This window comes from Sorex araneus, chromosome X, assembly GCF_027595985.1.
Source record: "Sorex araneus isolate mSorAra2 chromosome X, mSorAra2.pri, whole genome shotgun sequence".
Classification (NCBI taxonomy): Eukaryota; Metazoa; Chordata; class Mammalia; order Eulipotyphla; family Soricidae; genus Sorex; species Sorex araneus.
In genome coordinates, this window is record NC_073313.1 from 200,017,895 (window position 1) to 200,031,999 (window position 14,105).

The 14,105-nt window shown below is 36.0% G+C and overlaps 1 protein-coding gene across 1 annotated transcript in view; it reads right to left on the reverse strand.

The window, feature by feature from the left end:
* TTC21B (tetratricopeptide repeat domain 21B) overlaps positions 1-14,105 on the reverse strand; it is an 82,413-nt gene that overhangs the window by 31,269 nt on the left and 37,039 nt on the right. Inside the window, exons 15-20 of the mRNA XM_055123008.1 lie at positions 13,764-14,002; positions 10,917-10,989; positions 9,916-10,026; positions 8,850-8,988; positions 5,602-5,708; positions 1,732-1,920 (exon numbers count right to left, since the gene is read on the reverse strand). Of these exons, the coding sequence (XP_054978983.1) occupies positions 1,732-1,920; positions 5,602-5,708; positions 8,850-8,988; positions 9,916-10,026; positions 10,917-10,989; positions 13,764-14,002 (858 nt within the window). The remainder of the gene's footprint in view (positions 1-1,731; positions 1,921-5,601; positions 5,709-8,849; positions 8,989-9,915; positions 10,027-10,916; positions 10,990-13,763; positions 14,003-14,105) is intronic.

Genomic DNA, 14,105 nt, shown 5'->3' on the forward strand with positions numbered 1-14,105 from the left:
GGGCTCTCTGAGAGGGGCAGAGGAATCAAACCCAGGTCTGCCACGTGCAAGGCAAACTCCCTATCCGCTGTGCTATCACTCCAGCCCATTTATGTAAGTAGTTAACCATTTGTTAAAGTATTTAAAAAGTAATCATCTATCAAGATAATTATAATACTTTATATAACCAGTTACACCAGAATCATTAAAACACTTCTTTTAACATCTAAAAGTTTTCTACATCAGAATCATTAAAATGTTTCTTCTAAACCCAGGTGTCATTTGAGATAAGAGATTAAATTTGGTCATGTTTGCTTACCCAGCACCAAACAGCAACTGAAATACAGAACTGTAAGAAACTAAACTCTAAGGTCTAGATCTATATATTTGAGACTAGGAATAATCTAAAAGTGGTTATGAAAACATTGATGAATATTAAAAAACAAAGAGCTTATATATTTAAACTTTATCTCTTGCTACATAATTGTAGGATAACATTGGTTTGTCCTTTCTGCCTTGCCACAGGGAGCTTAGGTTTATTGGGTTACTCCCATCACAGTGCTCTCATTCCTCCGTGTTTATCTGTAACCTCTTTCTTTGTGCTCTGCTACCCAAACCAATCAATCACCTTTGTCTCCTAATCAGACTCTGTTAATGTGTAAATATTGCTTTTCTCTTCTCCTTAAGTCCTTTGCATAGTTAATTCAGAGTAATGTCCTTTTTTATATAGACACAGGATGACAGTTAACGCTATGCTTTTGTAACTTGGGAGTTAAATGACTCTGAATAATACTCCTGGGCATCTGTTCTCTCAACCTAAGCCTCAGTTGCCCTTACTTCCTAGCACCCAAAAGCAGGGTTCTGACAAGGGACTGGATGGACCCAGGGCAAGCTGTGAGCTACCCTGGCATCGAAATGGGCCAGGCCAAAGCACCATAATACTTAACTATAAGAGCATGGTCATGGACAAATTGTCATGATCCAAAAAGTAACAACTAGATTAGGACCCTGGTAGGGTAAGAAAAGATTAATCTGGCCTGAGCACTGTAGTCTGAGATCTATAGTGAGACGTCCCCAGGAGAACCACCCTACAAGTTTAATGTATCTCTTACTGTGTCCATACAAAATTAAAAAGTAGAATTATGATATTAATTAAGTTATTGGACTAAGGGGAGGTATTTCTGCCCTTGAGCCTGATCAGCCTCTGGTGATCAGGAAGGGCTTTGATATATTGATTGTGCTAACCCCAGGGGAGGGAGGGTGGGAGAGAGAGACAGAGAGACAGAGATACAGAGACCAAGGCAGTGAGTGGGAGCATGGAGAGATAAGCAAGTGGGACAAGAACGGACTAGAATGGGGAGCTTAGTGAAACTGGAACAGGCATGTTGGGGAGAATAAAATAAACGGCAACTGATCACCAACCAGCCTGGCCCTCATTTCCTTCTCCACCAGCCCATGCGATTGGCCGTCCTGGGTGGGGAAGCAGCTCGAGACCACTGAACACAGGTTGCGAGAGAGCCATGGATCTCCTAGTTGCCTGGTGATTACACACATAATAATTTGGGAACTCAACATTATTAAGACACCATGTAGTCTTACAGATTTCTTAAAAAAACCCAGAATTTTATCTTGTGTTTTTTGTTACATTTAATTTCTAAGGTTCCTTATAAATAAGCTTGTGAGCATTTTATATTCAGGGAAATTAGATACCTGTGAAGTAAAAGATGCTTAAAATTTTATAAAGGTACTGACCTTATTATCTGTTTCACAATAAACAAGAGCCTCTCTATAAAACTTAATTGCTTTTTCATAGTCTCTCTGAGCCACAGAATGCTTTGCAATCTCTGCACAAATTTCAGCTGCTAAACGTTTCTGTGTAGGAACTGCATCTGGTTGTTCCATCTGAACACGTTTTAGTACCCGAGCTTGTAATTCTCGAGCCTAGAAAAAAAACAGATTTAAAAAAAAGAATTAAAACAGAAAAGAAATTGCACAATTTTCAATAACTCACACGAACATTTCTAAGAAGATTTAATAGTACTAGTCCTTCATCTAATAAAGCCTGATTCAAATAAAATATCCTAACCAAGATCTTAAACATGCACTTGCTTGCAATTGAGTTATTAGAAAGCACATATATTTCCAATCAAAGAATTATAAGACTACTGGGTCTTTTTCACTGTAATGAAATATCTACAGGAAAGCTCACTGATAATGAAGACTACCATGAAAGAAATTTTTAGAAAAATCTCCTAGATGACATGATTCAATTAATACAATTACATATTTACTAAATTGATCAATATCTAAAAATTACTAACACAGTGACAAAGAACTCCTATGCTTTAGGCTCTCACAATAAAATTTAACTTTGAGTTCAAGATACTCATGAATGCACTCAAGCATTCATTTAACAAACAATAAATGTCCACCATCTGCTTCACCTACGCTGTACACAGACAGCCCTTCTGGGAACTCCTGTCAAACAGCTGGTTTTGATGAGACAATCTAGGACTGAATTTTTTTTAAACCACAGATCATAGTTTAGGGCACTTGCCCTACATTTATTGAAACCACAGGTCATGGTTTAGGATATTTTAATGACTTCTTTGAAAATAAAATTTTAAAAAATGAAAAAAAACACATGATGAAGGTTAACACAATTTCAAAAAAATTATATTTGTTATATTAACATTAATTAATGCAAATAAATATGTATAGGTATATTTGTTTGTATATATTTGCATGCACATAAACACTGTCTTCCTCTCATGGTTAATCAATTTATGTAGGGTGACTGTGCTTCTTCATCTGATAGTTCCTTAGACCTGCTGAGTCTACTTTTTAATGATACTAACACTAATAAAAATTGTATTATTAATAGAACCTTTCCCTCTTAAAAGTTTCCTGAAAACTAATAAATTATATAGTCCAAAAGATACACACTTAACTCCGTGGTTGATCTGTTAAGGTTTAATTTGTGCCCCAACATTTTTCTCATTAATATTTTGTTCCAATATGATCTGAATCTTTATGACAACAATGTCCCTACAAAGTCAGACCTGTAGAGCTTATTAGCTTAGCTTAAAAGATAAATATCATATATAATAATGTTTTTCAAGTAATGATTTACACCTTTCTAAAATGTGAAACACTGGAAGATACTTTGAGCAAACTGTTTTGCATTTTCTGTTTGAGATATTTCATAAAAGAATGCTCAACTTCCATAAGTCAATGTAATTTGTCACTAAAAACATCTTCACATAGCATAAAATGGTTAGAAAAATGAAAATATTACCTACATTATTTTTTTATTTCTAGAAAGAGAACGGTAATTTTAATAATTCAATATAAAAACCATACAAGCCTTTATTGCTAATACATTTATTTTTTCTTTCTTATTTTGTAATATATAGTGGTATAAAGTCCCTTAGCCTTTGGCTAGGATGAAGAGTAAATATCAACATTTTACTTCACTTCTTAATTTTCTTTATTTATTCATATTGCATTCATATCTTACTGAAGACCACCTCAAAATAAAATTTATCAATAAATCTAAATATCTCACTAATTTTTATATGGAATATATATAAAGTTACATAAATAAAACCAGTACCATGACTATTATGTGAAAAATAAAAAGCAAATACAACCTGTATTATTAAAACTACATAAAGTTACAAAGATAAAATTTTTAGTGAGATTGTGTTTTCACAGAAGAGATAGCTAATATGTTTTTTTCCTATAACTGTACCTGCAACTAAAGAGCTAAAATAAACTATTTCCTTTAGTCATTCCACAAAGTCTTCTAGGATCTATGGTGGTAGAGATCTTAAGGTGACTCCTATGATTCTCACCTCTTATGTTCACCTTTTGTATATAATCACCTTTTGCTTGTGTGTCAGTGAGGCTTATAGCCTACTTGTAACAAACAGAATATAAAATATTACACTCATGATTACTTTTATAAGACTTTTTGTTTTGTTTAGTTTTGAGCTTGGGGCCACACCCAACAGTGCTCAGGACTTCATCTTAGCTCTGCACTCACGGATCACTGCTGGTGGGCTCAGTGGACCATGTCAGGGGCTGGGAATGGAGACTGGGTTGCTGCATGCAAGGCAAGCATCCTGCTTGCTAGACTATCATTCCAGTCTCAAGACTTATTACTTTATGTAAGAAGAATCATTGCAAAGATTTTTACTTTTAATGATTTACAGAAACAATCTGGTTATATAAGTTGATCTACCAACCAACAACCACAGGGCTGAGAAATCTTGAGCTTCTGAGGAGGGCTTTCAGTCAACAGAAAATAAAGATTTGGAAACTTTAGAGCCTTGAAGAAAAAAATTTCCTTGAGGAAATGAATGGGAAGGCACCCCTCCCCTCCCATTTAAGTTTCTCTTGCTTATGGTGGGTGGGTCAGGACCACATGGATAGGACCAAGCCCTGGTGAGCATTACCCAGAACAATTATATAATCAATGGAGTGAAAATATAGTTTGGTTTTTCGAACAATCTCCTATTACAGAACCAATAGGAATGAAATAAAATTGGAAGAAAATAGGAATAGGTTAGGAGTCATATATTTATAAAGAACTTGGTAGACAAACTGTCATCCCTTTGATCATCAATTTGTTCAAGCGGGCACCAGTAACGTCTCCATTTGTCCTAGCCCTGAGATTTTAACAGCCTCTCTTCACTCGTTCTTCTCAGAGGTACCACATTAGAGGCTCTTTCAGGGTAAGGGGAATGAGACCCATCATTGTTACTGTATTTAGCATATTGGATACGCCATGGAGAGCTTGCCAGGCTCTGCTGTGCAGACAGGATGCCCTCAGTACCTTGCCAGGTTCTCTGAGAGGGAGAACTAACTATAAGAGGTTGAGTGGCTGCATTTGCACTTCCGGAGCATTGTTTTATAGTCTCTGGATCTTAGCCATTGATGGGTTTACATGGCGCTGGAAGGCGGGGGGCAGTTTGTAGATGTGGCTGCTAAGCTACTGGAAAATGGGGAATCTCGGTGGAGGAGGCCCAGTCCCTATTCGAGCAGACTTGGAGAGCTCAGTCCTGGGTCCTGCACACCTGGGTTCCTCTGCCAGTTCCTTCATGCATGAGGCTCATCCGAATGTGTGGAGAGGGGCCTTGAGCATGGCTGTGGCTGGGTTCCAGAGGTCTTCAGCTGCCGGGGCTCTGCTCAGGGTAGGGAGGGAAACTCAACCTGCCCCACTCTAAGGGGCCCTGGTGAAGACAGCCAGCGGGGGCAAGAGACTCTGCATCACTCTCTTCTGGGAGCTTTGTTTTATAGTCTCTGGATCTTGGTCTTTGATGGAATTACACTGTGCTTGGGGCAGTTTCTGGATGTGGCTGCCAAACTACTGAAAAATGGGGGATCTGGGTGGTAGACACACTATAAATTCAGAAATTGAAAACTCAACTACTTAGAATAATACATTAAAGAAATGAATATAAAGTGGCTATATAAATAAAATAGCTAATGTAAAATGCATATAAAATTGCCTCTTTTGAAATTTTCTGGGACAGAACAGATCACATTCCTCTTTCATAACATATAGTCCCTTCTGTGCCCATTACCAGGATACAAACACATTCACAAATGTGTTACCTGTTGTAATGAAGAGATTGCATCACTAGGTCTTTCCATTTTACTATAAATTTTTGCCAGAAGAACTTGAGAACGTGCATCCGCCACAAGAGATGACAGCTCGTTTACTATGAAGGAATAGAACACATTGAAACAAAATTTTAAGTAAATGTTCATTTTTTAATGAGTTCTAAAACCTTGTTTCTAAAGTGGCTTATAAGATAATATCAGGTAAATTAGTATGGTCCCCACCTTTTCATGCATTCAAATATTTAAAATTTATACTGAACATGCTAACAGTAGAACAAATCAAGATTCTCACAAACAATACAAAATTTATTATAAATGTGGCATTTTAATAATGGCAACGACACAAAATTGGGAAAATTAAATAGATAAACAATATATGAATTAAAGTGCTCCATTATATAAGAATACTCAAAACATTTCATTAAAAAAATCTATAATGTTGTGATTAGAAAACTTCTTCTGAGCATGACAAAAAATTCAGGAGCCAATAACTGGTTAGTATTATGTACAATAAGTATTCTATTTAATGAGTTGAATAAAAAAATTTAATAAAGTACAGCAAGGATTCACTGTCACTGTCACTGTCATTCCATTGCTCATCGATTTGTTCGAGCGGGCATCAGTAACGTCTCTCGATTGTGAGACTTATTTGTTACTGTTTTTGGCACATCTGATACACCACGAGTAGTTTGCCAGGTTTTGCCGTGTGGGCGAGATACTCTCAGTAGCTTGCCAGGCTCTCTGAGAGGGGCAGAGGAATCGAACACAGGTGGGCCGTGTGACAGCAAGGATTAAAAATAATATTTTACTGAATGAAGAAACAATGATTAAGAATATGAATAAAAATTTCCTAGACAAAAATATCTATTCAATTCTTAGAAGAAAATATCTATATCAGTTCTTTCAACTGCCGGTTCACTAGTTCTGTTCGTCTGCAGAAAAATTCTGCTAGACCGCAAAAAGGCTACTGTAGTTGCTACATTATCTAGATAAACTATGTGTTAATTTAGCAGTATTTTATCATGAATTATTGAGAAATTTGTGAACCAGGGGCAAAAACCACTGATCAAAGGACAAGAAATAAAATATAACTAATCTTATCAATCACCAAATAAATAAAATTCAAAAGGGTTTTATTCTATAATGCTACATACACTGGGCACACAATTCTGTTCTAAGAAATACAAAATGGTAGATTCATTGATATCATCTCTTTGTTTTTAACTTTTCTTCAGTCTAGCTACCAATTGAGGAATTAGCAAATAAAAGATATTACCATATAACAGAATACCTAGGCAAAAAAAAAAAAAACACCGCTGTATTTCCTAATGTGGAGAGAAGCTATTATATGAAAAATAAACCCTGTAGAACCACAGGCATGATATTATCCCCCCACCCCAGCACTGTTCACAATAGCCAAAATATGGAAACAACCCAAGTGCCCTAGAACAGATGACTGGTTAAAGAAACTGTGGTACATCTACATAATGGAATACTATGCAGCTGTTAGCGGAGATGAAGTCATGAAATTTTCTTATAAATGGATAAACATGGAGAGTATCACGCTAAGTGAAATGAGTCAGAAAGAGAGGGACAGACATAGAGGGACTGCACTCATTTGTGGAGTGTAGGATAGCATCACATGAGGCTGACACCCAAGAACGGAAGATACAAGGGCCAGGTGTATTGCCCCATAGCTGGAAGCCTGCTTCATGAGCAGAGGGGAGAAGGCAGATGGAATAGAGAAGGGATCACTAGAAAATGATGGCTGGAGGAACTAGTTGGGATGGAAGATGCATGCGGAAAGGAGATAATGGACCAAACATGATGACCTCTCAGTGTCTGCGTTGCAAGCCATAATGCCCAAAAGTAGAGAGAGAGTATGGGGAATATTGTCTTCCTTAGAGGCAGGGGAAGGGTGGGAAAGGGGGGTATACCCGGGATATTGGTGGTGGGAAATGTACACTGGTGGAGGGATGGGTGTTTGATCATTGTGAGATTGTAACCCAAACATGAAAGCTTGTAACTATCTCACGGTGATTCAATAAAATTTAAAAAATTTTAAAAAATATAAGCAAGTAGACATCAACAAATGAGACACACAATTCACTCTAACATAGTTTATAAACTAAAAAGAATGAAAGCAAAATTGGGGAAAGTTAAAAAACAAGGATTTATGTAATACTGTGGTATCAGAAGACAGAATGATATGTAATGCATTGATATCACACTATATTTAGGGCGGAGTAAAAGTGAAAAAAGGAGAAAAAGAGAATAACCCATTTTGAAAATCAATTTTTATGTATGTACATACATATGCAGTATTTCACAAAAATTGTTATTTCTAGGGAGGTAATTGAAAGACAAGATAACAAGAATTCACAAGAGAAAATGGAGACCTACATATAATACTATTTTACAGTAAATTTGAGTATCTCTCTAGCAGTGCTTTGGGGGCAACTCCCAGTTCTACTCCACTATTTAGGTTGGATAAGTCATGCTCTGGTCTGGCGATATGTTGTTTTCTGGCCAGTGGCACTCAGGAGCAACCAGGACTATACTTCAAGGTACAGACGGTGCCAGGTTACACGGGGGATCATAGCTAAGATAGTTTTGTTGTCCACTTTTCAAAGCAGCTTCATAATAAGTGATTGCCTAAATAAAATCATTTTGGTTAGAAAAAAAGACAATGATAATGGCATCTAAGCATAAACACTTGCACTCTCACCTCTTTGGGACATCTCCCAGGTCTTACAGTAAATATTTTATTTTATTTAATTATTTCTAATTTTAAAATTTTTTATTTTATAAAGTAGTTTACAATATTTGATTATAATTAATATTCAAACACCAATCGCCACCACCATTACACCTTCCCACCACCATATTTTGGGTGTTTCCATCCAGATTCCCAGCCCCTGCCCCAAAGCAGAACTGAAATAATATATTTTGTATTGTTTGTTATGAAAAACCAGAAAAGAGTAAATATTATAACTTGATGAACTGTAGTTTAAAGGGAGTTTCCTTTATATCACTGTACAAAATATCTATCTGTAACACAACTGTTTTGTAAATCTGTTTAGATTTTTTAATATTGTTACTAGACTGACATTCTAGTAAGTAAAAATAAACATTTTTATATATAAAATACTAAGAGTATAAATATATGTTTATATAACAATAAAATATATCAGATATAGTAGGTATACTTTCTTTTCAAATCAAAAAAACTTTCATACCAGGATCATGGGCTAGAGAATTTTGAAGAACTTTTTCAGCCTTGTCATACCATTTCAACTTTAATAAAAGCTCAGCCAGGTCATAGCTAAGATAGTTTTGTTGTCCACTTTTCAAAGCAGCTTCATAATAAGTGATTGCCTAAATAAAATCATTTTGGTTAGAAAAAAAGACAATGATAATGGCATCTAAGCATAAACACTTTACATGTTACCAACTAAAAGCATATACATTCTTGGAGACAACCAGAAGTTATGCAGATGTCTGGACTGCCAGTGTAACATGCCATTTTTCTTAGATTAATAACCTGTACACAAACTAGCAGTTCATATGATACCTAAAGGGCTGGGTCAATTTTTTATTTTTTAACTAGCTTTAGTTTAGAAGTAAACAAATATTTTTCAAGCTCTTGTATCAATAGTTACCAGCAACAGAGTTACAGGACAGAATATAACAGCTATAGGAAAGCCTATTATCTGTACTAGGGGGAAAAAAAAGGAAAAAGAAAATACAGAGTAAACGGCTTACCCAAACTTTGTCAAATAGACAGGACATGTTATTTGCTTTGCCCCATAATAACAGAAATGACATTATATGATGTTTAGAGTTGATTTGGTAGCAAAGATTTGGGCAAGAATTCTGAGATAAACTTATATCCTAGCAGTCCTTATAAAATATAGCAAAGAAGAATCTGAGGCATTGGAAAGTCTTGAATACCAATATTAGTGTGTGAGCACAAATTTGGAATTTACAACCATCAGAAAAAGCGATAGCACAGCGGATACGGCGTTTGCCTTTCACGCAGCCGACCCAGATTGATTCCTCTGCCCCTCTCAGAGAGCCCGGCAAGCTACCAAGAGTATCTCGCCCGCACGACAGAGCCTGGAAACCTACCCGTGGCATATTCGATATGCCAAAAACAGTAACAACAAGTCTCACAATGAGCAACGGGATGACAGTGACAGTGACAGTAACAACCATCAAGATATGAACTTTGCTTGCTGAAGAACTGTCAAAGTACAGAGTTTAAAAAACTGACCCAAGAGGAATATTTTGTAAATCACTCACCTTTGAATAATTGTGAGTTTTGACCAGGGCTTTCCCAATTTTGCTTGCCAGTGTTTCATCTTTTGGATTCTGATTTAATGCTTGTTCATAAGCTACTATAGCTTCTTCAGGCTAATGTTAGCAGATACAAAAAAAATAAGTAATAAACAGAAAACTAGGCTAGAGTCCACTAAATGGTAATTCTTTTACAATTAACTGCTTCATTTGGAATACGTAAAAACATGATTAAGTCCAAGTTTTCAAATTTGTTTACTAATATCTATGAACTGCACATATAGAAAGCTTAATTTCAGTGGTGACAGTTACTAGATATCTACAGATGTTACTAATTACTAAAGATGTAACTTACTCATGTAATCTGATTAATCTGAATTTCACCATATAGATGTAGATATAATATGTAAACCTATGAGTATGACACTACCCACATTAGTTATATCCTTATCTTTATTAAGACAAATGTGAGAATCATGGCACAGTTTTTGGATATTTCATTTCTACAAAATATAAAAAGTCAGATACCAGGAGTTCTAGGGTTTCTTCCATTTGAAGAAAACATCATCTTAACCTGTAGCTCTCTACAACTTTCCTTTAAAAGCAATTCTTAACTTGCTACTGGTATTGTCTCTATTTTAAATAATGATAGTGCTTCATGATCCATTTGTTCACACTTAAACTTAAGGGCTATTTCTGTATCTTGGCAATTTGAAACTATCAGAAACAGTATTAAGATTACAGTATCTCAATAAAGATGAAAGGAAAAATTAAAAACTAAAACCTTTTCAATTTAAAAAGAAATAATAGTAGTAAGAGTACTGCATCACTGGATCTCAATTTGAATAAAAAAGTTATTATAAAGGTTAACTCCTTTTTGTTATGGTGATGATGACCATCTTAAAGTAACTATTAAGTAAATATTTAAAAGTTCACTTTTAGGAAATTTCATTAATCACCAAGTTGTTTTTTTTTTTTAACTAAATCAGGAGCAGCAGAAACCTTACCTCTTGAATATTCATGTATGCATCACCAAGGAGAAGAAAAGAGCGAGGGCTGGGTAGTCTTTCAGCAACTTCTCTAGATAGATATCAGACCATGCACACTTAGTATCTTGAATACAAACATTTTCTTCTAAATTAATCAAATACAAGGGTGTTTCAGGGTTGGAGAGAGAGACAGTACAAGGGTCAAGGTGCATGTCTCGCATACATACAGTCCCGAAACCCTGCAGGAGTGATCCCTGAGCAGTGCTGGGTGTGACCCAAAATGAAGAGGAATAAAAGGTAAGCTCGTTATTTAGATGAGTCAATATCTTTCAGGGTATTTTTTCATATCTAACAGTAAAAACCCTGATACCCACCCCCCAGAATATCTATGGTGATATCTCAGTTCACTTTTTTCCATTTAGTTTTTCCATTTCCTAAATTGCAGATAAAAGTAGAGTTAAAAATTAAACTATTTTTAATTTTGAAATGCTGTGAAATAACAGTACAAATAAATTATAAGAGGAAAACTTATTGCCAAAACATACTTCTTGATATTAGGTGTTAATAACACAAGGAATATACTGAAATCAATCTTAAAAATAAATCTAGGGAATGGAGATGTAGGTGAGTGGTAGAGCACCTATTCTGCATGCAAGTATCCTCTGTACAGTCCTCAATCACACACACACACACACACACACACACACACACACACACACACCTTCAAAAAAACACGGGCTAAAATGAAAAGACAGTTAAATGAATGGGAGGAAATATTTGTGGTCAACACATTACATAAAGGATTAATATCCAGAAGATATAACATATTCATAAAGATCAGCAACAAAAAATCCAGAAAATGGGGAGAGGAAATGAACAGGGACTTCTCTGAGGAAGAACAACAGAAGGCTAACAGGCGCATAAAAAAATGTTCACTATCAAACTTGTAAGTGAAATCTAAATTAAGACACAATGAGATAACATCTCACACCAGTGAGTATATAGCACATTTCAAAAATAATGGTAACAATCTAAGTAGGCAGGGATGTGGTGAAAAAGGAACTCTCATCCACTGCTGGTGGGAATGTTGTCGGCGTCAATCCCTATGGAAAACAGTATGGAGAGTTCTCAGGAGACTTAAAATTGAACTACCCTGAAACCCAGCAATTCCACTTTTGGGTATCTATCCCAAGGACAGAAAAACATTCATTCAAAAGGACATGCGCACACCACTATTCACTGCAGCAGTCCACCCCAATACCTAAGATTTGAAATCAAACTAGACGTCCAACAACAGATCAGTGGATTATGAAGGTGTGGTATATATACACAACGGAATACTATGGAGCTGTGAGGAATGATGAAATTATGCAATTTGCCGCCAACATGGATGGAACTGGAAGATACCATATAAATGAAGTAAACTGAGTAAAGAAGGAGAATAACAGAATGATATTACTTATATATCATATTTAGAGTAACTGGATGAGGAAAAACAATTGTTCAAAGGGAGGGGTGCCTAGATCACCCTGGGTCCCAGATTATATGGAGAAGAGAAAAACACATAGAGTGAAGGGGAACGGGAGAAGAGATAGATGAGAAGAAACAGGGACAGGGATCAAGATTCAGGTACAGCAGTGATATTAAAAAATGATAGAACTAAATACCCTAACCACAGAGTCAATAACACAGAAACTATAGTCAGATTTAAAAGGTGCCTGTCAAGATGGCAGGCTGGGGTTTGGGGTGAGTGGATAGGAGGGGGATTTGGGAATACTGGTGGAGGGAAGTTGACACTTCTGGCGAGATTGGTGATGAATAAAACCCAACTATGAATAACTATAATTCATATTATTTTAATAAAATAAAATTTGGGGTGGAAATTTCTGCCAGAAGTTGCATCATTGCTAGCTCGTACCTCTCTGCTACTTTATATTCCACATATGAGTGCAATCTTTCTATGTCTGTCTCTTTCTTTCTGACTCATTTCACTCAACATGATACTTTCCATGCTGATCCACTTATATGCAAATTTCATGACTTCATCTTTTCTAACAGCTTCTGGCAGAAATTTCTCTGGACTTAGTTACTAAAATACTAAAATACAGAAATCCAAAACCTCGCGGCCGCTATTGTGGCCACACGACCTCATATCTCTCATATCTCTTCATTCTCAGCAATGGAAAATAAATTATCTAATGCTTCCTTTCCAGCAGGTCCGACTTTGGGGGGGGGAAACTCCAAACAATAATAGTGAGTTTTTTATTGAAATATTGAATGTAATCAAAGTAAAGAGAAAGTAAAGTGAATTTATCAGCTACACAGGTGGGGTGGGAGGCTGGGTGGGAGGTTTACTGTGGTTCTTGATGGTGGAATATGTGCACTGGTGAAGGGATAGGTGTTTGAGCATTGTGTAACTGAGACTTAAGCCTGAAAGCTTTGTAACTGTCCACATGGTGATTCAATAAAAATAAATAAATAAAAATAAAATCCTATATTCCATTGTAATAATTAATTAATTAACTAACTAATTAATTAAAATGGGGGGGGGAAATGCATGTGACTCTTTCCCTTTCCAAATAGAAAGATGCAGAGTCTAGCAGTAATATCTTGATGAGAGAGAAGAGAGCTGAGAGACTAATTTAAGCCACAGGCTGAAATAATCATAATGCCATTAAAGGGAGGGTTTAAACTTTGGGTTCAAGAAATTGGGATTGGTGGTAGGAGAAGGAAGCAAGGACACACTAAAGAAAAGATCTATAATAAATCTACACTGCACTTCAGTGTCAAAAGTTAAAATGAATGTAGAAATTAATTTTAGGAGGTAAGTGTGTCAAAATATAATGGACTTAAATAAGCCTTTACCTGTAACAGGCAATATATAACATCTTCTCTTTTCTGTACTTGAGGTATATATCTGCCATTTTTTCTTTGGCCTCTGTGAAATAAGGCTGCTCAGCTGTAACACTCTGCAGCATGCTTAGGGCCCGCTCAACATCTCCATGGCTCAGAGCCAGGTCTGCGTTAGCAACAGTAACACGCAATTCTTCAGATGTCCCAGAAAACTCATGGATAGCATCTTGTAAGACTTTTGCTGCCTCATGCTGTAGAGATTAAAATAGGATTCTTTGAAAATATTCAACAAGTAACACTAGAAATATAGTTTCTATACAGAATGAACAATAAATAATAAATGATAAATGTTTA